This window comes from Apostichopus japonicus, chromosome 7, assembly GCF_037975245.1.
Source record: "Apostichopus japonicus isolate 1M-3 chromosome 7, ASM3797524v1, whole genome shotgun sequence".
Classification (NCBI taxonomy): Eukaryota; Metazoa; Echinodermata; class Holothuroidea; order Aspidochirotida; family Stichopodidae; genus Apostichopus; species Apostichopus japonicus.
In genome coordinates, this window is record NC_092567.1 from 17802659 (window position 1) to 17830539 (window position 27881).

At 35.8% G+C, this 27881-nt stretch overlaps 2 protein-coding genes across 4 annotated transcripts in view; one reads left to right on the forward strand and one right to left on the reverse strand.

Annotated features, from left to right (window-relative positions):
- LOC139969550 (uncharacterized) overlaps positions 1–27881 on the forward strand; it is a 204661-nt gene that overhangs the window by 63095 nt on the left and 113685 nt on the right. The window lies entirely within an intron of this gene.
- The window catches only part of LOC139969548 (lipase maturation factor 2-like), a 308807-nt gene that overhangs the window by 21149 nt on the left and 259777 nt on the right, over positions 1–27881 (reverse strand). Inside the window, exons 11-14 of one of the 2 annotated variants that reach the window (XM_071974635.1) lie at positions 16842–16955; positions 15017–15107; positions 14428–14539; positions 12140–13093 (exon numbers count right to left, since the gene is read on the reverse strand). In XM_071974635.1, the coding sequence (XP_071830736.1) occupies positions 12959–13093; positions 14428–14539; positions 15017–15107; positions 16842–16955 (452 nt within the window). In that variant the 3' untranslated portion in view covers positions 12140–12958. Of the gene's footprint in view, positions 1–12139; positions 13094–14427; positions 14540–15016; positions 15108–16841; positions 16956–27881 lie in introns of those variants that run through there. The other variant, XM_071974636.1, reaches the window with a different exon arrangement.

The window sequence follows — 27881 nt, forward strand, 5'->3', positions numbered from 1 at the left end:
CGGGACATGATCCAGTTATGAATATAGACAAGTGATTTCGTCCAAGACTTATTCAGTCATTTGACTTCAAACCGTTTACATCTACAAGTGTACATAACGTTAATTACAATATTGTTTTATCTTGGTTGTTCAAGTTTACCGTACATCACTGTAAGAATGACAGTCATATGTTCCTTGTGCCCGCAAGGTTTTAATCTTCAACATCATCTGCAATGTCACATGGCCAGTGTACACGTAGGTGCGGGAGACTTTGTTTGTAAGACGTGTCAAAGATTTTTTTCAAAACGCAATGCCTTAACACCAGAGTAAACACGATGTAGAGGGAACGATCAACACCTGTACCGTCTGTGAACAGATATTTCTACGAAGAGATGCGTTAGTTAAACACTTGAAGACTCACGATAAGTCGTCTAATGAAAACGAGCGGTCTGCTAAAAGACAAGGAACATCCTCACCTGTCACCCATCCTCACCTTACAATTGGATGTGTGGACGATCAGAAAAGAGCCACATAAAAAAGAGGATGAGGGTCCGATCCGACGAAATATGAAAGTCAGAAAGCTGACGCCAAGGATCCAAGGAGATCGCATACTGCGAATCACCTACAAATGAGAAATAATTTAACTGGAACACCAATTAAAGCGGCTTTGGCAAGGATGACAAATTAAAGTTGAAAAACCCGGTCCGCTATTCTTAGAATCTCCTCTTGCCATATAGTTTAGGGCGTGTGGACAGTTCAAGGTTTAAACGAACTTCTATGAAAAACATTGGCTGGAAATACGGACCAAAGTTCAAACGAAGGGTTAACTGAGACAAAGTTTGTAAGTTGAATCTGCCAATCGCTCTATTGCGATGGACTTACCTCTACAAATGTTTCTCTATCGTATATCAGTATGCAAAGTTAGGCATGCTTCCATTTAACTACGATATCTTGGACAAATATTTTAACTTTTAGGAGTATGTTGAGATGGACACTGAATCTGCCTTTATTGCCATTGCAGCCAAAAAACTAGAAGATTTGCTCAACAAAGACCTGTACAAAGACTATCAACGGAATAAACATCAATGATTTCCACGTACAAATTCGGAAGAACATAAACAGTTACGACAATCCTACCCCTGGTGTGTTGAAGGTGGAATGTGAAGGAGAAGGCATTGTTGCCCTCAATAGTAAAATGTACTACTGCTTTGGCGGGACAAACAAAGAAACGTACAGCTGTAAAGGCAACAACCAAAAACGAAATGCCGTCAGAAAGGTTGTGTATGTCCCCCGATTGACTAAAGTAAAGGGACACACACAGCATTGTTTGCCCATGCAGGTCACATATGCGTACATGAAACTGAAACTTTTGTAAAGGTATCACATATGTTAATCACATTCTCTTTGTTCTTTAGATACCACCATGGCGATGCTCGGCACTGCTGCTGCTACACTCATTTCGAGTGCCCCGACGATTGTAAATGGAATTATCAGTGGGATTGGTTTTTATAACGATACATTCAAGTCACAGGGTGGACGATTCAACCTCGCAGTTGGAGTACTGAAAGATGGGGACGAATTACTCTATCAAGAAAAACACAGTCCACGTTTCGTGTGGTTTGCATGGCAAACACATCACTTCACATACCATCGTCAAGAAAATGAAGTGATCACATACGTTGAAGCCTGTGATAACTGGGGAAATGGCACAGGTGGGAGTCCAAAAATGACTCGTGGCGGACCAAATCACGATCGTGTAACAGTCATGGTGACGTCTCAATGGAGCAGGGGTTTTGATTTTACTGTTTCGGTGTATGGTCGAAAAAGGTAATTTTTACTGAATGTTTCATTTAATGGCTCGTACGCCTAATTGTGTTATTAGTTCAGAAGTGATCTCATGATTGATAATTAATATGCTATTTTATCATGGACATTTTCTCTTCAAACATTATCATACAAATTAATAAATAAATGAAGCATGAAACTTATTGCCGGCAGTTTTCCAATCATGATTTCAAATATTAATGATGTGATATTATGGATTCAGAAAGACGTTTAATACTCTAATTGACTATTTTACATCATACTTCGGATACCATCAACATAGGCAGTAAACATCATAGAATGTTGTGGACGAACCTTTCAGGTGATTGTAATGATTTTGGGACATAAGTTATCCCCGTTTTGCAAAGTATCATTGAAATATTTGAAATGACACATCAATAAAAAGTCATTAAAAAAATTTGACATATTACAGTACCGCAAAAACCGATCGTCAAATCCTGTTGCGATTCGCAAGATAACCGTCTGAAGAATTTTTAATTTTTTTCCTAAAAGCATACACATAAGATGCAGATGTTTATTTTGTAATATTCTTATAACAATATTAATTAGCTAATTTAATACCATTAATATGATGTGAAATTTCTAAAGCAACCCTAAACACGACAACATATATATTCCGTTTAGGGTGAAAACGCACGTGTAAGTACTAACTAATTACAACATATCTGACATATAGCCTCGCAAAATAAGCAAAGAAAACAGAAGAGGTCTGATTTAATCCTAGTTTACAAAGGCAATGCACGGCGAGATATTGAATAATAATTTAATTTATCAAACAGGTACCACAGCATGTACTATTCATGATCCTTAATAATTGCTTCCTTTGAAGTTTATATCTTTTTATTTAACTACTGGTGTAAAATTCGGAGGGACGGTGGAAGCATAATGTCGGTAGTAGTAATGGCGGGAAGAATACTCCAATGGTTTATGTCTACTTGGGTATTTTACTTTTCGACGACCATTGTGGAACTATGTTTCATAAGCTAACAATGCTTTGTTTTTGGAACACGCCAGGCGTTGCTAATTGACATATTAAGTGATTTTATGTTTACAAATTCAATCCACAAGCGGCTCGCTTTTAGCAAGGTTAGGGAACTTCGATTAATTGAGTATGTGTTAGTGTATCATTAACACATAACATTTAAACCCAAATAAACACCAACCAGTTCCCGCAAATTTCTCTGGGATATAATTGCAAGGAAAAGTAAGCGAAAATATTAAATTAAATACACGGGCCGTATTGTAGCTGCAATCTTCTGGAGAGACGTCAACATATCAAAAACTTGTTTCACTGCTCGGTTTGTTGTTATTTGCACAGTTCAGGTCATTGTTTTGTTCTTACATATAGTTTGGAAACATCCCCTTTAAATGATAATTACTAGCTTCTTCACATACATTTGGTAGTAACACAGTACGGAGGAACGTATCGTCACTAACAACAACACTAGGTTGTATATGTCATGTCCCCCGATTGACTAGGGGACATACACAACATTGTTTGCCAATGCTGGTCACACAAGAGTACATGAACTGTAGACTTTGTACCGGTATCACATATGTAAATCATATTCTCTTTGTTCTTCAGAGACAACCATGGCGCTGACCAGCCCCGCTCCTTAGACATGGAGTCGGGTTGTGGTGCCAATGAGCTTTCCAAAGGAGAAGCCCAGGTGACTGATACGAATACCGGGCAATCCAGGAAACAGGCTGGACCATTCAACCAAACAGTTGGAGTAAAGCGGCCTGAGGACAAGTTACGTAATCAAGAATCCAAAAGTACATGTCGCGTGGTGTCGGAAAATCAAACAAATAAATGCACATACCATAGTCCAAACAATGAAGGGATCACAAACGTTGAAGCCTGTGATAACTGGAGTGATGGTACAGGTGGGAGTCCAAAAATTACTCGTGGAGGACCAGGTCAAGATCATGAAACAGTCGAGCCTACGTCTCAACCCAGCAAGGGTTTTGATTCTACTGTTTCGGTGTATAGACATACAAGGTAATTTTTACTGAATGTTTCATTTACCGGCCCGTAGGCCTAATTGTGTAATAAGTTCAGAATTGATCTCATAATTGATAATTAATAAGTTATTCTATCATGGACATATTGTCTTTAAACAATGTCATTCAAATTAATAAATAAATGAAGCATGAAACTTATTGCCGGCAGTGTTCCAATCATGATTTCAAATATTAATGATGTGATATTATGGATTCAGAAAGACGTTTAATACTCTAATTGACTATTTTACATCATACTTCGGATACCATCAACATAGGCAGTAAACATCATAGAATGTTGTGGACGAACCTTTCAGGTGATTGTAATGATTTTGGGACATAAGTTATCCCCGTTTTGCAAAGTATCATTGAAATATTTGAAATGACACATCAATAAAAAGTCATTAAAAAAAATTGACATATTACAGTACCGCAAAAACCGATCGTCAAATCCTGTTGCGATTCGCAAGATAACCGTCTGAAGAATTTTTAATTTTTTTCCTAAAAGCATACACATAAGATGCAGATGTTTATTTTGTAATATTCTTATAACAAAATTAATTAGCTAATTTAATACCATTAATATGATGTGAAATTTCTAAAGCAACCCTAAACACGACAACATATATATTCCGTTTAGGGTGAAAACGCACGTTTAAGTACTAACTAATTACAACATATCTGACATATAGCCTCGCAAAATAAGCAAAGAAAACAGAAGAGGTCTGATTTAATCCTAGTTTACAAAGGCAATGCACGGCGAGATATTGAATAATAATTTAATTTATCAAACAGGTACCACAGCATGTACTATTCATGATCCTTAATAATTGCTTCCTTTGAAGTTTATATCTTTTTATTTAACTACTGGTGTAAAATTCGGAGGGACGGTGGAAGCATAATGTCGGTAGTAGTAATGGCGGGAAGAATACTCCAATGGTTTATGTCTACTTGGGTATTTTACTTTTCGACGACCATTGTGGAACTATGTTTCATAAGCTAACAATGCTTTGTTTTTGGAACACGCCAGGCGTTGCTAATTGACATATTAAGTGATTTTATGTTTACAAATTCAATCCACAAGCGGCTCGCTTTTAGCAAGGTTAGGGAACTTCGATTAATTGAGTATGTGTTAGTGTATCATTAACACATAACATTTAAACCCAAATAAACACCAACCAGTTCCCGCAAATTTCTCTGGGATATAATTGCAAGGAAAAGTAAGCGAAAATATTAAATTAAATACACGGGCCGTATTGTAGCTGCAATCTTCTGGAGAGACGTCAACATATCAAAAACTTGTTTCACTGCTCGGTTCGTTGTTATTTGCACAGTTCAGGTCATTGTTTTGTTCTTACATATAGTTTGGAAACATCCCCTTTAAATGATAATTACTAGCTTCTTCACATACATTTGGTAGTAACACAGTACGGAGGAACGTATCGTCAATAACAACAACACTAGGTTGTATATGTCATGTCCCCCGATTGACTAGGGGACATACACAACATTGTTTGCCCATGCTGGTCACACAAGAGTACATGAACTGTAGACTTTGTACCGGTATCACATATGTAAATCACATTCTATTTGTTCTTCAGAGACAACCATGGCGCTGACCAGCCCCGCTCCTTAGACATGGAGTCGGGTTGTGGTGCCAATGAGCTTTCCAAAGGAGAAGCCCAGGTGACTGATACGAATACCGGGCAATCCAGGAAACAGGCTGGACCATTCAACCAAACAGTTGGAGTAAAGCGGCCTGAGGACAAGTTACGTAATCAAGAATCCAAAAGTACATGTCGCGTGGTGTCGGAAAATCAAACAAATAAATGCACATACCATAGTCCAAACAATGAAGGGATCACAAACGTTGAAGCCTGTGATAACTGGAGTGATGGTACAGGTGGGAGTCCAAAAATTACTCGTGGAGGACCAGGTCAAGATCATGAAACAGTCGAGCCTACGTCTCAACCCAGCAAGGGTTTTGATTCTACTGTTTCGGTGTATAGACATACAAGGTAATTTTTACTGAATGTTTCATTTACCGGCCCGTAGGCCTAATTGTGTAATAAGTTCAGAATTGATCTCATAATTGATAATTAATAAGTTATTCTATCATGGACATATTGTCTTTAAACAATGTCATTCAAATTAATAAATAAATGAAGCATGAAACTTATTGCCGGCAGTGTTCCAATCATGATTTCAAATATTAATGATGTGATATTATGGATTCAGATAGACGTTTAATACTCTAATTGACTATTTTACATCATACTTCGGATACCATCAACATAGGCAGTAAATATCATAGAATGTTGTGGACGAACCTTTCAGGTGATTGTAATGATTTTGGGACATAAGTTATCCCCGTTTTGCAAAGTATCATTGAAATATTTGAAATGACACATCAATAAAAAGTCATTAAAAAAAATTGACATATTACAGTACCGCAAAAACCGATCGTCAAATCCTGTTGCGATTCGCAAGATAACCGTCTGAAGAATTTTTAATTTTTTTCCTAAAAGCATACACATAAGATGCAGATGTTTATTTTGTAATATTCTTATAACAAAATTAATTAGCTAATTTAATACCATTAATATGATGTGAAATTTCTAAAGCAACCCTAAACACGACAACATATATATTCCGTTTAGGGTGAAAACGCACGTTTAAGTACTAACTAATTACAACATATCTGACATATAGCCTCGCAAAATAAGCAAAGAAAACAGAAGAGGTCTGATTTAATCCTAGTTTACAAAGGCAATGCACGGCGAGATATTGAATAATAATTTAATTTATCAAACAGGTACCACAGCATGTACTATTCATGATCCTTAATAATTGCTTCCTTTGAAGTTTATATCTTTTTATTTAACTACTGGTGTAAAATTCGGAGGGACGGTGGAAGCATAATGTCGGTAGTAGTAATGGCGGGAAGAATACTCCAATGGTTTATGTCTACTTGGGTATTTTACTTTTCGACGACCATTGTGGAACTATGTTTCATAAGCGATCAATTGTGTATATGTTAGTGTATCATTAACACATAACGTTTAAACCCAAATAAACACCAATCAGTGCCCGCAAATTTCTCTGGGATGTAATTGCAAGGAAACCTAAGCGAAAGTATTAAATTAACTGACGGACCGTGTTATAGCTGCAATATTCTGGAGAGACGTCAAGATATCAGAAACTTGTTTCACTGCTCGGTTCGTTGTTATTTGCACAGTTCAGGTCTTTATTTTGTTCGTATATATTTGGAAACATCCCCTTTAAATGATATATTACTCACTTCTTCACAGACATTTGGTAACACAGTACGGAGGAACGTATCGTCACTAACAACAACACTAGGTTGTGTATGTCCCCTGATTGACTAGGGGGCTATACACAACATTGTTTGCCCAAACAGGTCACACAAGAGTAATTGGACCTGTAGACTTTGTACCGGTATCACATAATTATGTAAATCACATTCTATTTGTTTTTTCAGGTGGTGTTATGCCGTTAAACGTTGCTGCTGCTGCCACTGGTGTTGTTGCTGTTTTGGGATACACTAACAAATAATCAGCAGTTATTTTTACGACGCTTAAGCGACCACAAATGTGGGAGAAACCCGCAAGGGCTTATGGATTACAACTAACACGTTTGGGTGGCTCAAATTTTAAGTTGTAACTTATTGAGTTGTTTAGTTGTTAGTTATCAGCTGTTAGTTATCATTCGGTCAATTTTAGTTAACTCGTTGTTATTTAGCCTTTTAAGTTAGTGTTTCGCGTTAATTAATACAAGAAAATTTAAATAGTTGTTTTTCGTGACTTATTTTGGAGCTACTATATGTCATTCTTTGAACATTAAACATTTCCGTTAACATGTCTACAAATTACGGTGGAACATTTCTGTTAAAAGTTTCTATAGTTTGGTGGCCACGGTACAATATGTTATTCTATCATGGATACATTCTCTCCAAATATTATCATACAAATTAATAAATAAATAAATAAATAAAGCATGGAACTTATTGCCGGCAGTGTTCCAATCATGATTTCAAATAATAATAATGTGATATTACGACTTCGGAAAGACGTATAATAATCTAATTGAACGACAAGGAGAATACCAACAATGAACTAGATAGGCAAATTATATTTAGACGATTTTCATTGGAATAGGGAGCTTTTGCAAACCAAGACAATTATTATAAAGCAACGATAATATATTTCAGTAGTTTAAGAACAAATTTGTGAGGGTTTGCAGAAGGCGTGATGAGTTGTTACGCAAAAGCTATTTACATACAATAACGACTTGAAATTAGGTCATACCGAAATATTGAAGTTGTTTAAAGATGGTTAGATGATTCAATTCTAACCGTCAACAGACCATTGGGTTAAGGCTCAGTCTGGATATTTACGTCGGACATTTGTGTGACCTCAAAGTGTTCGGAAATGCAACAATGCGAAGAATGATTGTAAGCCAAGCTTGGTCGCTTCTACTAATAGAAATGCTTTACATAAATCGTCATTATTTGCGAAATGTATGGGGTTGATGCATCACCCTGTGCGTGTTTTGAGGTCAAACCACCTACATAATGTTCAGGTTAGCTCTAAATGCCAAATTACTGTTTTATTTTGGCCAATGAAAAACGTGTTTAATCTTAGCTATAGTATATATGATACCATTCTTTAGAATGGAAAAAGATACTGACTGAGGTAAATGTATTCCTCAAATTTCACTGTTGCTATTATCCTTGCATAAGTCGTATGTACAATCTATATCGAGTTCGGACGTGTCCAATTGACTTGCAATATCATATGTAGATATACTGTGGACTCGAGATAATACTTCTTCTGTATACGACGATCGATCACAATGTTGAGTGGGTTACATAGGCAATCAGATTGTGCGAAATTCGATGCACTTTGGTCCTTGATGATGGAAATCAATTGTACAATGTTATAGTAGAGACATATAATTTAATGCATATATAAAGACAAGTATGAAACCTTACATACATTTGTTAAATAACACAAGTTAGGTTTATTTAGCGTAATGCCAGCTGTAAACTCATAGCCCAACTCAGGAGTAACGTCACAGTATCCTGAGCATGCAGTTTTCAAAACACAACATTTGGCAAAGGGTCAATTAGTACACGCACGCATGCAGGCATGCACGGACGCACGCAATTGCTCAAGTATATTCGAGAACTGAAAGGAAGGAATGTCTTTCTAACAATAGAATTGTCATTTCAAGAAATGCCATTAACTGCAGACTGTTAGGTTCGTTTCTATTATATATACACCAACAGTTTTTGACAATATGTTTTATATTTAATAGAGGTTATAAAGAGACGCGTTTACCAGAATTTCTTGGTTTGTATTATATCTATATCATATTCGACAAAGAACTATAGGCTGCTTTTTCACCTCCTGATTTAATCGTGTTACTGGACCGTTTCAGAGATGAGGAAAAACATTCGTATAATTACGATTATGAATCGACTATCAAGTCAAGAGGATGACTTAAAAGAAAGGGATCTTTGGTTCCTGAACGATGACGAACAAGAATATAAAGTTAGTTCAATACTTAAATGAAAATAATGATTGGTATACTTTCACGCCCAAAGACTGACGCAAGTCATTGCTGTTATCATACTGTATTAGAGGAATTCCTCTAAACTAAGGGCATTTTGGTATGTTGTATAGTATTCATTTAGTAACGTTAGGGCTATGATTATTTCCTAGAGAAAATTGTAGTTCTGGATTTGCGAATACTTCCTAAGCATATTAAACACGTTCAAAAAAATCACAAATTGCCAATCTCGTTTAGTCATGTTTGAAATTGGCGGGAGTGAACGTTTCTTGAATGACATGTTGATCGTAGCGTTTACTCGGAACAGAATGGTTTCTTCTATTTTCATATAATCTGATCAACGACGTTTCTCGTCAAAACGGCATTCAACTGCACAACTATGTGTCCGTCTTTGCCAGTCTAAATCACCAGCATTACTTAACAATTTTTATAGACCAGTTCTGGGTCACAGATATTATCACGTGGTTCATATTTATAGGACAAATTGAGAGTATATGAGCCATTAGTTTGAAAGAAGAGTTTGTAATGAAATTGTTGAGTTATCAGTGTGATGTTAAGATTCCAGCAAATTATTATCATTTTGCGCAACTTACTTTGCTATCGATTCGCTATTCCACCAAAAAATATTTTCTTCATTCAGAAATTAATTAATAGCTGTTTAAAACGACAATATGGACCTAGGTATTTGTCTCTGCTATTTGTATTGTGATATCGCACGTAAAACATATATTGAATTAACATTTGATTGAGTTGGAATATTTTCTCCATGTTTCCGTCATATTTAGTTTAATCATTGAAATATTATAAGCTTAGCTGCTATACTTTTCATTTATTCGGTTCAGTTGTAGCCTATATCATTTGTATATACCGACACACTTTCAAACCTTAAAGACGCTAAATACATATTTCATGATAGTTGTTTCCCTATAGGAAGTATAATTAGTAGGACTATCCTGTGGTTGGCAGAACCGACACAAGGTTAAATCTCTTATTTGGAATAGAGATCAAGCTAGTTTGGATATTAAATCAAGGCATTGCCATTCGCAAAGGATTCGTGTCCAATTTAACATTCATTTCAAGGTAAATTGATTTTCATATTTAGTTACCAACTTTTTAACGTTGGAGATTTTAGAAAAACTGTATCATTGAAATTGAAATGAATCATAAGGAAATTAAGCAGAAAACACAAATGATTTCCTTATAGGGCGATTTATTTCACGTTCTAAATAAGCGTTTTCAGTCTCAGCCTACTTTTCCGATATATCTTTCAGAATGTTCATTATTAAGTTGAAGTAATAGCGGTATATACGACGGTATTCATCAGCTAGATCATTTGAAATAATAAATGGCATATACTATTTCTCGGAACCATCAGAAAATTTGTTGAACTTATCAAATTTACGTCTAATCCAAATCAAGATTGTACTGTTATCAATCGGGATAGAGATATCGTGGCGTTGTCTAATTTATCCCGTTCTATGACGTCATAAACTGACGAAAAAATGACGTCATAAACTGATTAACCTTGGTGAATTTCTCGACAGTGCTTACAATTGCTTGAGATTGCTTTCTTTCCATTACCATTTATAAAATGTCAGCTCATGAGATGCCTTGTCTGATCAAACTTAGCTACTCTCTTATTCGGACAGCCTAACCAACTAGGCCATAGACACTAATTGTTTGTCCAGAGGTTTGAAACCAGTACGAAAGTACGTTATTCCATTGTAAGGTTTTGCAACCTGTATCGAGCAATGCTAGTTTTGTGTTGGTGGCGTATTTTTAACATTGTGGTACAGCTCTTAAACGTACTTTTGGTAAAATGATGAAGTTAACTGTGAAGCACAATGACCGATCGATCAAATTTGCTGACCTCAAGCGAGACGACCAAATACTGATGTGTGTTTGGTTTTGCCATCCGTGTTGGCACGCCATTGTTTTGAAATTAAAGAAGCGCCAGCCGTGGAAAATGTCATTGATGTATATGTATTAACCAATTATTTTTTTGTAATGTATCTTTGTCTCTCTCAGTTAATTGGTAGTACCCCATGAATTTGTTTATTCAAAGACCGGTGTCAACGTTACGAAAAATATAGAAATAAATTACCCGAAAAGAAAAGTCATGTTTATGTGTCTATTTTGTTTGAAGCGTTTTGCACATTTCAGCATTTCGTCAACAGGGCCCCTTTAACCATTCAAACTAAAAACCAGTGTCGAATGGAAGAAATGTAACAAATTCATACAAATCTTTGTTTGAAAAAAGAGAAAAATATTTATTGCATTTTGTTCAATGATCAGCTTTGCCTAACAAGGAAAATATAACATACACCAATCAAACACGTACTCAAGAAAAGAAATTATCAGTCCTTTTGAGGAGTGGTAATTATAGAACAATTTGATATGCTTACACCATAAAGTTAACGACATAAAAATCAAACCAATTGAAAATTGATATCTAACTTATCAATGGAGAATAACATCTAACCATACGAGAAACTTCCATGTATGTAAATATATATATATCTATATCTATATATCTATATATATCTATATATATATATATATATATATATATATATATATAGATATGGATATATATATATATATATATATATATATATATATATATATATATACAAAATATATATATATAGGCCTAATAAAAATATATATATAGATAAGGATATATATATATATATTTATATTTTGTAATAATTTATTCAGGCGAGTAAGGTCCAGGAACATCTATTAACAGAAATAGTCCTACGGCAGAACAATTTGACATTTTATATCGAAGAGAAAATAGCTTCTACTTAGTTGAAACCCTATCTCGGTATCGTTCTCAACTCTATATATGTTCTTTGAATGTAACTTTTTCTTTACCATTTAGGATGTGGTTTCGACCTCAAGATGCAGTATTTCCAGCACTGTCTTAAAATTGGTCACTTTTATGACTAATTTATAATATCAGGCTCTTCAATAAAGAAAATATTGTAATTCACAAACTAAATCCCGCATAATCCAAACTAAAAGAACCATGTTAAAATAATCGGAAGAATGGCACTGATAAATCAATGCTAATTTTCAAGATCCCAAAATATTCCCCAAAAGTTTATTCTTTCGACAGATGAGAAGTTTCTTTGCAAACTTTATAAAAAATGTTTCTTTTTTAGAGACTTCTTTGCAAATGGTGCCAAAACACACAAGTCTGCCATATCATTACAACACCTTTGGTAGGTTTGCATTCAAGTAATGTGAAATTTCATTTCATGCATATAATGTTCGTTAATCATGACCAACATGATTCTCTAAAAGATATCGCTAAAAATTTTCTTGTGTAATAAGTTTGCTGTCAAGATTACATATCTCCGGCAATAAATCAACCAAAATGAACCAAATATGATGAAGAAGAAAAACAATACTACAAGAAAAAAAAAACTACAAATTTGTATGGTCCCCTTACCCCTTACCCTTAAAATGTTACATTTCTCAATGTGATGAAGCTCACTAAAAGTCCTTTTCGGCTGCAATACAGACTTTACCTAAAGATGCTTATCATTAAAACAGGTATAAATATAGAAAATATAAGAACTGGTCCACTTAAATTACCAAAATAGTGTCTCATAGTCGACAGAAACCAGTGTAAATAGCCTCCAGTTTTCTTTTTTGATTTCTATGGAAACAAAAAAAAATCATATGAAAATACAACACTGACATTAACATTTTGCAATTCATGTTTTTTACTCTAAAGTGACATTAGTATTGATATTGAAAAAAAAATCACCCTACGTCCAAGGGTTAAAATAAGCGGGCGCCCAGGCGCTATTCGCGCCCGCAAGCACTAAAATAGCGCCCCTGGACATGAAAATACAATACGCACGGGCGCTTTTTTGTTGGCAAATAAGCGCCCGCATACTCCTGTAAATATCAGCCTTATCATGCGCTGCACAGAAGCCTGAAACTAAATTGCATGCTAGTGCTATATAGTAACTGCTAGCGATTTGATAAATCACTGATCGGACGAGTGCATGCACAATAGCACTGGTGCACATGGTTTATATATCGCACAACACCTGTACTGATACGTACGTACATGCCGTACTTGAATTTTGTTTCTCCTATTTAGCTCCTGGTAGTGAGAAAATAGCTCCTGGTCCTACTGAAATTGCTGCGAACCAGGAGCCACTTTTTTAGAAAGTGGCTCCTGGTCCACAAATCCTTATTTCAACCCCTGCCTACGTCACAAAACAACTAGAGAGCTAATAAATTATTTCAACATTTTCATTTAATATAAAATATAAATGAATCATTTCCTTGGATCAAATAAAATGATAGTTTGAACAATACTCTCCTGGTTGACAAAATTCCTGCAAAGTAACACCCAACAAAAGTAGCACTCAACAAAATTGAACAATTAAATTTATATATTTGGTTGGCCTAATGAAAATCATCAAACTTCTCGTTTCCATTCAATTTACTTACAATTCAATTTCCATTCCATTCGATTTATTTTCATTTATTGATTTTGTGTATATGTGTGTGTATGTGTCAAATCTCAAAGGCGCATATATAAGCAATTTACAGAGATAACTAAGATCATTTTCCATTTCATGGCAACACTCTTTTCAATTGCAATATCATTAAAACATCTCTGATGACACTAATTAACAAAGAATCAAAACCATTTTGTGTTTCGAGTTATTGTTTAAATGGAGGCATAACCCTGACGACACTAAACCTTCTTTTGTCTTCAGCTCACGGATAACTCTATGAGACTCTTCCAATTGTTAATTTTATCTTCTAATTCTAGCTTCTGTAACTGTATCTATAGCATCCATTTTATCTACCGAAAAGTCAAGCGAGATATTAGGCATTGAAGTCAACGGTTTTGACCTAAAAGACGTAGACATTTTCAACTTAAACGATTGGGAAATATTCCATCGATTAAAAACCTGCTCCTTTGTTCATGACCGTAGATTGGAGCGCACTTGGAGGTATTTTACTCACATATTTTAGTCCGGAACTTTGAACAAACGATGTTATAGCTTGACTTTCTTTGGTCACAGGGCTAAGGTATGTTTCCACTTCTTTTCTTCTCCACCAGTTCTTTGAATTTTTGCTGAAGAAAAAATTAAGGGAAGATTGTGATTTAATATTTGTTTGAAAAGTAAATCAAATCAGCTAAACAATCACTCTAAAATCTTGTTATTATCACAAAAAAAGAGGACATTTCCTATGAATTTCCATAATCTGTTCTTGACTAAGTTACAAGAAGATGCAAAGCCAACCATCGTCTTAGGTTTTACAAGACTATAAATCATCTTCAAACTTTTCGATTAGTTTCAGCATTTTACAATATTTTGCAAGTGTGTCTCGTCGACAGTAAATTCATAGGTAGAAAACGATTACTGACTAAAACATTGAAGAGTAAAATGATTGTTGCCATGGTTTCCATTTAAAAAAATCTGCAGTGGACATTGAATAGAACAGTTTACATGTTCAATCTATAATAGCAACTTTTATCACCTAAGATTGAAGAATAAAAAAAGAGATGTTTTCTGGAGAAAAAAAAAGGGTAAGAAAGAAGATCGCTTACCTCCAAGAAGTGAAATGGTAATGGTATAGCTTTGCTCGGATAAACTTTGGTGGAGACTTTGGGAATGGATTATGGTCGATAAGATCGAGAACTGCAACCAAATGGAAAAGATAATCAGACGAAAGCTTATTAAGGCACAACAAGAGTGTCAACAAGAAAGCAGACCAGCTGATGCAAAGTCTTCTGCAAGCAAGGCCAAATCAATATCTAACAAGTTTCGAGAGTGTGTAAAAGTAAGTTGGCCTGACGTTTCGATCCTAGCAGGATCTTCTTCAGAGGCATAATGACAAGTAACAGTAACAGAAGGGACAAAAACACACACAGAATACAGATAGGTTAATTGAGCATGGTGAACACAAAGAGATAAATGTAAGGGGATTAGTAGACAAGGAATGGAGAGAAGAAAGAAAGAAACCAACTGGGGAAGAGGAGAGGTGGGAGATAAACAGTGGAGGGACAAAAAGAGGATTAAGGGAAGGGGGGAAAAGTTTGGAGAGTATCATGGCACACCTACAATGCCCAATTTGGGAAAGTTAAGATTACATAAGATTACATCCTATGCAGCCGGGCTGCAGGATGCTGCAGCCCCCTCAGCAGCTCCCCATTCTTGATAAATTACCTAAGAGGGATTTGTATCTTCTTGAGGAGGAAATGTATACACTTGTTTCTCCAATGCAGGGTTACAGGGAAGAAAGCTTTTAATGGCCTACTCCAGCGTGTGTAATTTTGAGATTCCTGCAAGGTGTGCAAGAGATGGTGCATTTCTTCCTTTCACGTACCCTGTACATAAACTGAATATGAAATTGTATAGCCACTGGTTTGCACCTAGAAAGTAATGCCATTTTCATTATTGGAAGCCAACAATACTATCACACTTTCTCATGTCTACATAAGAATTAAAGCCACAATTATCTATTATTATCAAGTTTTCAGAGCTATTTGCTATAAATTGGAATAAAAACTTCTCAATCATCGGAACAGGTTTTGAGGGAAATTCACAGAAAGTCCTCGTGGGAATTCACCGTGTAAAGATTTAATTATAGAAACAAAAACAGAAAATACAGAAACAGTGGAGAGGTGTGAAACAAAATATAAATGTAACGAGAACAGCAATGTTTGACTTTTCTTTTCATTTTGAAGTACCCATTTGTATCAGGAGAACTCTGTTGTTTGCTTTATAAGGACAATTTCCTATCTTGGAAACAGTAACTAAAAATAACCGGAGGTTCCAAGGCGTGGGTATCAAAGGACGTACACAGCCACAAATTTCTTAGTCAAGGGCCAGAGTGTACTACAAACTGTCTCCTGTTTTTTGGATCAGGTCAGAGTTACCATACAACGGAATGTGTATTATTTCGAATAGTATGTATAAAACTTTTTATTATGTAATTAGCTTGGCACAGATATATTTAAAGGTACAGTATATGTTCTTGAATATATAACAGACAACACAGGGAAATCCCCCTTCGTAGCAAACATGGTTCGTTGGAAATTCAGCAAGAGTTTCCACTTTGTTATAATTAGCAAGAGTTTCCACCTTGTTATAATTAGCAAGAGTTTCCACCTTGTTATAGCTCTGTAAATCTTTTAAAACAAAATGTTAAATAAAAATAAAAATAAAGGTTTTTAAAGGCTTTAAAGAGTATTTCGAAAAATAAAGAGCCCCTTTTCTAAATAAAGTTTTTGGTTAAATGTCTTGCTGGGAGGTCTAAGGTTTGGAAAAACTCAGATGAGGGGACGAGGAGGCAAGCCCAAAGAAGATGCTTCCTTTAGCAAACTGTAATATTGTAAAATAATAAAATCAGTACTAAAGTGAATCAATTACCTTCCTCTTGATTGGTTAATAATCGATAGATCAGGCTGATGAACCAAGGATTTTGTCGGGCCGAACCGAGAGCCGCGAACCACATCTGCCAATCCAGACGTGGTTGATGAGGAGCTGAAGTTATAAATTTTAATTTACGAACTTTACGAATGATTTCATAAAAGACTTATCTCTTTCGACAATTTAAACATGGGAATATGCTAGATCAAACTCTTCAGGAACAGCATTGTGGTAATTTATTATAAAAAGTCTCGAAGCGTATTTTTACACTATTGTATACACCTTTAATGACTATTACTTGAAATAAATTTCGGTTGGTCAAACTATTCAAGATATCTGGTTCAATCCAAACCAAATGAACAAGATTCGGATGTTACTATTAATATACAGTGTTTATGCCTAGATGTCTCAAAAGGAAGAAAATGAGCAACAATAAGTCAGAAACATATTTGGTGGCTGGGATATGGTGGCACCTTGGTCTGACAACATTAAATTCAGCATCTTCTCAACAGGTATTTATTTTAATGTACTTTGGGTGGTACTTTTTCTCATGTATGCAGACTAAATATTTTTTTTTAATCTATGCATATTTTGAAAGACCTATTTTTCTCCTTTCGGGACATCGGGGAACACATCAGATCAGTATCAGAAAAATCTGAGATGGTCGTCTGGCATTCCTCTTTGACCAACCTGTCACAATATTTTCACAAAATGAGATGAAATGTACTAAAGGCAATATTCCATTGAAGTCCCAAATTAATGAATAACTAAAATAACTTCAGAGGTCCTGTCCTCAAACCAAACAGGAAAGCAATTTTTTTTTTGTAATTCTGAATACTTAACAACAACTGCAGGAACAGCAGAGATGTCACCTGGCTTGTATTTAAATTCATATGGCTGAATTTATACCAAAAATGACCAAAGAAAAAAATTATTTACAAAAACAAATACTTTAATAGCCATGTGCGTTTTGTCATCTCTGAAAGGCTGAATGTTAATCTCCAACCGTTCTGATATGCCGGTTCATGGAGCTAAGTTGAACATTCGACACTGTAATGGTATATGTGTGTGGAGCAGAGTCACTATATTAAATATGAACCATAAATACCATATATTAAAGTGCTGTTATCACGAAATAAAACATGCTCAGGAGCACTGTACAAAAGAACCAATACCTGGAATATAAAATTACCAACGTAAGAAAACCTAAAAGTAATAACAGCAATAAAAGTAAAGAAATGATATAAGACAGGGTTATAAACCACAATAAAAAATATAAAAATAAAAATATACATAAAAATGGGCACAGTAATGTGGATAAAACAACGAATAAGATTAATGCCCATACTCAAGCCTAAAAAGATAAGTTTTAAAATGCTTCTTAAAAGTGTCAATAGTGATTATTATATAGAAACACTGTGATTTGACAGTACCTTCCAGTGATTTCAGGACTCAGCTTAGGAAGGACTTACCATCCTCTGTCGGGGAAAAGGTGAATCAAATTTACACTGGGATTATACCGTGTGATTTTGATTTTTTTTATTCAGCAAATTATAATATATTACAATATAAATTTCGCACGTACGCGATACCTTAACATAAAATAAAATGACAAATCGATGAGATTCAAAACATACTAGTTGGACTTTGAACGCAAATAGGATTTCACGTCCTTTCTACTGGTATAGCAAAGCAACCTTGTTAACTATTAGCCGAAGTGCACCATATTCCACTTATATAGAATATATAGGCCTATATACAAACATAAATATAAACGCAATTGGTGTGCTAACGAGTGTTCTGGATGTATATAGATAACAATATTCCAAAGCAAAAGAAATAAATTCATCTACGTATAAAAAGGTATTATGTGACCTGCACCAGCGATTTTTTCTTTGTGTGTGCAGTATAGGCCCATTAAATACTGCCATTTTATCATTTATATTTCATTTTTATGGCATGACAACGTGCAGGGTGGCAAGCAATCTCCATGTTAAGCTTTTAATATACGACTAACAGTGGATAAATTCGCAACGATAGAACCGAACTGTGAGACTTATATGTTAAAGCATGAACCTATTCTGAAATAGCGCCATGGTTGATGTAGCATTACAAACTTTTACCATATATGTCATGGTATACCGATATATAATCAAATGGTCTGTCTCGGAGTTCTAAACTTAACTACTGTTGTAAACCTATACTGGCAGTTTCAAAGTTTAATATTTTGCAGATAATTGTGATGGCAGGTTTAATATTACTGTCTCTATTGTTATGTTTAGAATGAACTTATCCTTAAATATATGATTAGTTTAAGTTTTTTTAATTCTAACAAGACGAACTACATTTCCATGTAATATATACTTAACCTGGCCTTTTGCAAACGCACGGTGGATTCTCGGAAAACCGACGATTGAATTGCTGGAAAGTGATGCATGGTGTCATATTGTAAACCGGAGTGAATATTTTCCCAGTGTTGATTTGCCCTGAAGTACAGGGAATATGCAGAACTCCCTTCACCTATACGGAGTTTATTCATTCTTGCATTTATTTCTCATTTATTACATGGGGTGGTTTTCTTTCATGCAAAGAACACTTTGATTTTATGAACAGGATGCGATGTTCATGCTTTTTCACAAAAATTATGTCATGGTCGCTTGTAAAGTTTGTTTTCCAAAGTAGTCGGGGCTATAGTTTCCACTTCCCGCCCCTTAATCCCTTTTCCCAGGCTTGTCCGTATTAACTTCCTGATCCGTGACATGGAGTTAACAAGCAATTAGTTGAACCTCTGCCAAACATTTATGTATACAATAACTTTGTAAACATGTAAGGAAAACGAAACTAACAGCTTCATACAACCATGGAGCTGTTTATAGCTCCATGATACAACTGAAAAAACTATGACGTCACACAGTGATCCTATAAAACAGAGGCCTTACTTTTGAGCATGACATTCAGACATAACTTCTAATGAAATCAACGAAGCGTTAAAAAAGGTGAATTCTCAGAAAAGCAGGATACGTGCTGCTACAAGCTCAAGATGTACACAGGTTCGTTAATTTTTATTCATTTGAATTACAATAAACAGTTTATTTATTTAGTATCGAATTAATATAAATTACATCAGGTTTTCAGAGGATGTCTTAGTTTCGTATGTCAATTTTAAGTTATACTCAAGTACGCTAGTCAAATGTAAGAAGGCCCGGAATCAATCTTAGTTGCCATATCGGGTGACTTGTTACCTCAAAAATATATATTGTACATTATGTATATCGAAAATCTGAGCTACATATATGAAACCAATTTACTTTCTACTGCGTTGTATATTTAATCAGGTCGAATGAATTAAAGCTTATATTTGGTGTAGGATGCCTGGGATAGTGTTTAATTTAATGTGAATAGTCACATATGCTTGTTGGACCTATTCTGCCAGATAGGCTGAATTTACAGATTAGTCAAGTCCCAATATAGAGACCCTAATATATACTGAACCCCAAGTTTTACGTACCTCTCTGAGCACCATCCCACAAGCTATATATCCAAATTTTGCTTTTCGGGTTGTACATGCAGCAAACTTGATTAGGCGGGGCATATGTATCTTGGGGTTCTAGAGGATTGTAGTGTGATATTGCTTGTACATTTCCTTGCTTCCATCAAATAGGATGCATCAGTTAATTGTAGCAAATTTTAAAATGTAAAATTTATAACAAAAACATGATTGATTCGCATCTAGCCATCCCATAATGGTCCAGCCACGTATCTAAATCAGCCAGGGAAATTTGAATTACACCTACCGCTCCCCCCCCCCCCCCATCACACACACACCCTTGAAGTCATGTGCACATCACTGCTCGGAACCACCGTGGCACCAGCGAGTCGGTAAAGACCTATCCACTCGATAATTTCAATTCAAATCACTTCAACTTTCTTTCAACCTACACTGTTCAAAGAATTTACAATGATCTGTTTAGACAAGAGACTTAAAACAAAATAAATGTTTGAAGGGATTAAACAAGGAAGCTACTAAAAGCTTGTGGGATAACAAATATTATCGTTCCCTAACCTCATTTGTTAGACTTTTCAGCTTAATGCGTTCTTTGTTTCCTGTCTAGAATTGAACAAACTCAATGCCACAGCTGCAGAAACTGTTTGGACTTTGTCTTCTACAGGTAATGTACCGTTTTATAAATCATTAAAATCGTAAATATAATGCACGAAAATTCCAAGTATGAAATCCTTGTACGGCGACTTATCAATGAGGTCTCAAATCAGAATGAAAGTAAGCAGTAGAAGGATCAGATAAAACAGTCCAATATTATCTAACCTAACATTAATCTAGTCAAGTAGAGAAACCAGTTGTAAACAACATAAAACAGTACTAGAAATAGACATGTTGATATACATTGAACTATGCATGCATATCATGACCGCGGGCAGCCGTATTGTGAACTTAAGAAATGGGACAACATCTGTATCTTAAAGACCCTGGTATCCAACGTTCTTTGCTTGGTGACCGGTACTGTGGTCATCTTGGCGACCCTCCGGTGGCGGATGCTATACCCTGGGAATTTACGGGGAGGGGAGGGGTATGCCCCTGCCTTGTGAGAAATATTTTAATAGGACTAAGAACGTTGAGGTGCAGAATTGAATTTGGGACATTGGTTGCTATCGGCTCATTGAACCAATCGGCGGCGTTTGTGTCTTGAAAAATGACTCATATGTTGCCTCGGACGACAATAGTACCCTTCGTGGTTAAACTGATATTATTATTATCATTATTATTGTAACGTATGGTAATCAATACAAGTTTCGGTGTTATATCCTAGTGAGGGTACCGTCACCCCTAGATAAGATTACCTTCATGATCAGATTTCCAAGAAAAAATTGTTTGTTTAGAACAGTACTTAAGTCTTATGTATAGAGGAACGACATTGAAAACCAATGTAGCCTATACTGCCTGTTTACAAACGATTCTGAAGTGTATACTTTATAAATTAAGGAGACAAGGGGATAAACAAGAACATCAAAATATGACCCTACCCCACCCCTCCTCAAAAAGCATATGTTATGCTTAGGGTTCCTCTAAGGGAGGATTTTAGGCGAAGTCATAATGTTGATAAGTATAGTCAATGAGAAAGCAAATATTTGAGTGCTGGTAAGGTATCTAAAGATTTCGGTTTTCAAGATGTTTACCATTAAAACAAGATCATTTTTCTGGGATGTTCCTTTAAGGTTTAAGTGCTGATAAAGTCGGCTCTTCGGTATACGCCATAATGTTAATCCTTTATTTTTATAAATCGTAATAACTTGACCGAAAAAAATGTATTTCAGTGTATTTCAATCTATAAAGACATTCAACATCAATTAATTCATTGATACCCCATGCATTGATTCCCTTGCGTTATCACAATGATAGAAAAAGATTATAGCAAATGTCTCTGAATTTTTCGGGCACCTACTGAAAGAAAAATAAATTGCAATGTGTTTTTCAATGGTTAAAACGATATTATTAATATCATTATTATTGTAACGACTACCCCAATAATTCTAACCAATATGGAAAGGTAATAACACGGCAAATGGTTGTATGTTATTGGCATGCGATGTAATAACCGATGCATGCCTATATGATATGCACATTAACATGTTGAACGCGCGCACAAATTTTGGTTATATTTTTCGGGCAAGTCGTTACAGCTCCCCCCCCCCCCCCCAATCAAATTGGGCTCCTACGCATATGTCCCTAGCCCCAGGGTGCTCTAAAGTGCGGAGTTAGAAACAAAAATCATAATTTGCACAATCGTTCTATTGAATTATTACGGTCACTTTCTCGAATGTTATTTATAAAAATGTGGCATGCAGCCTATACATAATGACCTTCATGTTTTCGTTCAAACAGGTGACCCGGGCGGTTCAGATGCTCCGTTTGATGTCCTAGGCATTATAATCATCATAGTAATTGTCCTATGTTGTTGTGGCTGTTGCTGTGCTGCCTCTGACGACGATCATGATTCCGGAAGATCCTCTCGCCGGACTCAGAGTGCGATAGTCATCACCGAAGTTACGGCATTGGTGATTGAATAATAACCCAAGTTGTATTACGTTGTATCTTAAGATGCATTTTCCCATGGGGTGAAGCCGGGAAACATGCCATCCCAGTTTTGTGAAGTAACCTTAAGTGCCCTTTTAATTGATCAAAAGTTCCCCTCCCCCTTCTTGGTAACAAAAAGTATTATTTGTCTAGTTGATATCGTAAAAGTGCTCTTGTTTAAGAGGTGACAGAAAAAAGGGAAGTAAAAGCATGTGGTTTTTGTTGAAAATCATTCAAATGCTGAAATTTGTGATACGTGCTGCCGAGAGGATCCGTTTTATTCGAATTGTTCTAATGTAACTTTGTTGGTTTGTTTAATTACCCCTCACATCAAAGCCACATATGTCGCTGCCTCTCGGATGTTGTGCCCCGTTAGATTAAACACTCTTCCACAGCCCGTGTCTTGTTGTGGCCACTTATAGTTGATGTATAGCGTAACCATCTATTTCGTTAGCCTTCAAGTTGGTCTTTTCGTGTCAATTTGAGCAAAGCTATGTATTACTAATCACATAGTAAGATGCCTAAGAAAACGAGGTTGTACTTACATTCATTTGATTACCTGCATTAAGTGAGTTGCGGGGCGGCGCTGAGGACGAGGCAAAGGGAGGGGTTGTGGATGACGGGGTAGGATGCAGAAGTTCCCCTCCGTTTGAAAAAAACCTCACCTTACAGAAATGATAGGCCTACCATCAAAGGTCTGGGACTGAAGTGGGCGATCCTGGATTGAAGTAGTGGGGTTTTTTCCACACTTAGTGGGATGCTAATTTACCTTACTTCATATGTATGTTTGAGGAGATAAGCGGTTTAATTTTGAACCTATTACTTATTAAATTATCATTGAATTACTTGAAAACATCGATATTTACGTCGTTTAGCCTAATAGTATGGGATTGATTATTTTAGAGGGTAGTACTGGCTTGATATGTTTTTGGTAAGTAAATTCAACTGTTTCAGGGATATGAAGAGACTAAACAAATACCGATATTATTCATGTGTAGCCTACTTACTGCTCAAACTTACTATGTTGAACTTTATATCAAGTTTCGAACTTCATAAAACGTGGAGAGTATTGTGGAGAGAATACGTTGTTAAAACTGCAATTTTGCGATTACCTTTGCTGTAGAGTTCAAATGGTACGGATACAAAGTTTGAGAAATGTACTGCCAATTTGTTTAGAATGTTCTAAATGATAGCCACTACAATATGTTAACCACAGGAATGTAGCACCTGGCAACTATCACATTGTACAAGGTCAAGCAAGAGTGCAATTTGTGCTCGAGTAAAATTTCTAAGTACACCTAATTAGCTCTATAAATATATATTAGGAATTTTTATCTTTAAATCATTGTGATTAAATGGCAGAAATGAACGAAACGAATTGTCCAGTTGGTCTTTGAAGTTTGTGCCAACGTCGGAAAAAAATCCTGTGACCCACTGCAGCAACAGAGTGCTTTGTTCTATCATTTGCTTCCCGAGAGGAAGAAGCTACATTGCCAACACAGGAAGCTAATGTACTCGACACGTAACTTCATAACACAAGGCATTTCGCTGATAATCTATCCACTGATTGCTACGAGACATGTAATTGATGGCGTGAAATAAACGAAAATGAATTGTTAATGTGACCTGCAATGTTACTACAAACATTACTGCAGATAAACCTAACAGTATTCTCCCTTGTATATTTACTGTGACTGCTTGTCTGCGTCTGTACGTAATGATGATGTACGTACTTCTGCAGTAAACGTTGAGGTCCGTGTTGTATTCTTACAGCACTGTCCAGTATTTTGTCAGATATTACGTGTATGCTTACACGATATTCTCACTGGAACTTTTCTTTAACTCTCTCAGACATAGCCAGTCGGTATAAAACATTTTAATCCTGTATGTGTACAATAATAATTCCTTTTGCATACGGGTGTTCTATGTGTACAATGATATTGCTGTTCTACTACAGGAACTTTTGTGCAACAACAATACTTGTCAATGGGTTAGCAGTATACCTCTTTATGAATACAATATTATTGCTGTTCATGTATGAGGATCTGTTGTACTTCTCTAGACGGTGTGTTAACAGTTCTCTACTGTGAGTTGAAAATAGCATTGCTTTTCACTTAACAGGGCATTTCGCTGATAATCTATCCACTGATTGCTACGAGACATGTAATTGATGGCGTGAAATAAACGTAAATGAATTGTTAATGTGACCTGCAATGTTACTACAAACATTACTGCAGATAAACCTAACAGTATTCTCCCTTGTATATTTACTGCGACTGCTTTGTTACTGCAAACGTCACTGTAGATCAGCATAACTGCATAGTTATTGCATTATTACTGTAACGGTATTGTACTACACACATTAACTGTAGATCAACCGATTGCAATATTATTGTAATGGTATTGTTACCATAAACATAACTGCAGATAAACGTTACTGGATTCTCCCTGTATTTGACGGTAAATGCATTGTTACTGTAACGGCTTTGTGACTACAAATATTACTGCAAATAAAGGTAACTGCATTCTCCCTGTATTTGACTGTAACTGCATTGTTACTGCAACATTACTGCAGATAAACGTTACTGCATTCTCACGTATTTAACTGTAAATGCACTGTAACGGCTTTGTGCCTTCAAACATTTCTGCAAATAAAGGTAACTGCCTCCTCCCTGTATTTGACTGTAACAACATTGTTACTGCAAACATTACTGCAGATCTACTTAACTGCATTGTTACTGCAATATTACTGTAACGGCATTGTTACTACAAACATTACTGCAGATAAACGTAACAGCATTCTCACTGTATTTTGGTCTGTGATGGCTTTATTACTGCAAACATAATTGTACGAGATCAACTTAACTGCATTGTTATACTGTAACGGCATTGCTATTACAAACATTACTGCAAATAAAAGAAACTGCATTCTCCCTGTATTTTTACTGTGACTGCCTTGTTACTGCAATTTTACTTCATTGTTACTGCAACTTTACTGTAATTGCATGGTTACACCAAACGTTACTTTAGATACACCTAAGTGCATTTTTACTGTATCGTTACTGCATTGTTTGGTTGGTGCATTTTCGGGAATATTTAGATTGAAAACGGGGGATGTACACCCCACATGCTCACTCCCCCCGTAACTCTGCTATATTTGTGGTGGTGTGGGAATGATGATGGGTTGTAGAAAGGGGCATAGCCAACATTCGTGGTGTGAGGGGCAAAGGCAACCCCCCCCCCACGCTTGCATACAGGAATAAGACTTTCAATGACACTATGAAGGCTCTACCCTCTGAAACGAGTTCTTGGGGACCGGGCACACATTTTGCTGACATCTGTTCTAGGGAAGGGCCTTTCAGAAAACTTTGTTTCGGTAAGAGGACTGTGATGCAAAATGGTGCTATCACTTCCATGCAAATGGAGATTCTGTGTTTTACTGAAAACGATAATCAGGTGACATACGACGTAAGAAATTTTGACTAAAAGTGTCAATTATTGAAGCATTGTTAAAAGGAATATTCTACTCAAGTTTTCGCCTGAAAATTCAATATATTAAATTATGATAAAACGATTTTCAAATTCAAATTCAAATTAGACTGTCTTTCTGAAGGGTATGGACCTATTTTAAACACATTATACTGAAAATGTATGACACTTGATAAAGAGGACAACATCCGTTGTCCTCATTATTCTGAGAAGAATTTAAATATCACGAATTTTATTTGAAGAAAAAAAAACAATCACAGAAAACCTCACAAAATGATCAAATTTGGACGAAAAATCGAGGTTTCCAAATATCAGTCTAAATATTGACAATGGATTCATGTGGATCAGAAGCATGTTCCCTACAAAATGATCGAAAATGATCAACAGTCCGAAGAATCTCAGTAGGCTAATCTTCAGTCCGCTAAACCTCAGTCGGATGACCCTCGACTCGGTGTGGTGAACTTCGATAGGCTGTCTTTCAGTCAGTCAAATTCAATAGAGTAACCACAGTGTAGAATTGGGAAAAACTTGAAGGACGCCACCAACAGAATCTAGGTCTCGCTCATGACTTTATTTACGTTAACCGATTCACTGCAAACGAGAACAAATTAAACCAAGATAAAATAATAAAATATACAAGAAAAAGATACATTAAGACATACAGAAATACTGTCACAAACGGCCTTCCTAAGATCGATGGACGATACCATAACGGACTAGAAACACACACGATATTGTGACTAAAATACAAGTAAAGCGATGTACACTCACGTAAGGTAAAATACAACAAAAGAAATTAACTAGAGTAAGGACAAGAGCTTATGAACGCTCCGGGATGGGTTATGATCTTGTACACATATACAAGCTAGGTAACGCACAAAACCTAGGCCAACAACAACAATAGTGCAATGTAACTTATCCTAAATGGTTAACAGTGCAACCGTAAACTCAACTTAAATAACTTATTTATCTTAACTACACAAATGTCAAATCAAATCAACTACACCGTAATTCTTACCGAAGTTTTGTGACCTTTAAAAATGTTCCCGCATCTACAGATAAAATGCATATGAACTAAAAGAATAACTTTAAAAGTAAGCTTTAACATCACGCTTAAGGCGTTAGTGTCGCCATGTTGTTTCTTAAAGAATAACGTACAAAACCCGTCGAGCGCCCTCCCCTATACCTAGAAACTACACTGCAACATTCCGGCCCTTTAATTGTAACATCAATTACACAAACTAGTAGTTCCACTTAAACGCGGAAGCATAAGACCATAAAAATTAAAGAAATCAACCAAACCCAAATAACTGTCAATTTGAATTACAAACATAACATAGTGTCCTTTAGCCACCACCCAAAACATAATGTAACCGACAGGATCCTAAGAGAATTGGTGGGAAAAGGGGTAGTTACTCTTCCCTTCACATTCTAGCAACAAACATAGCTTATGGATTGGT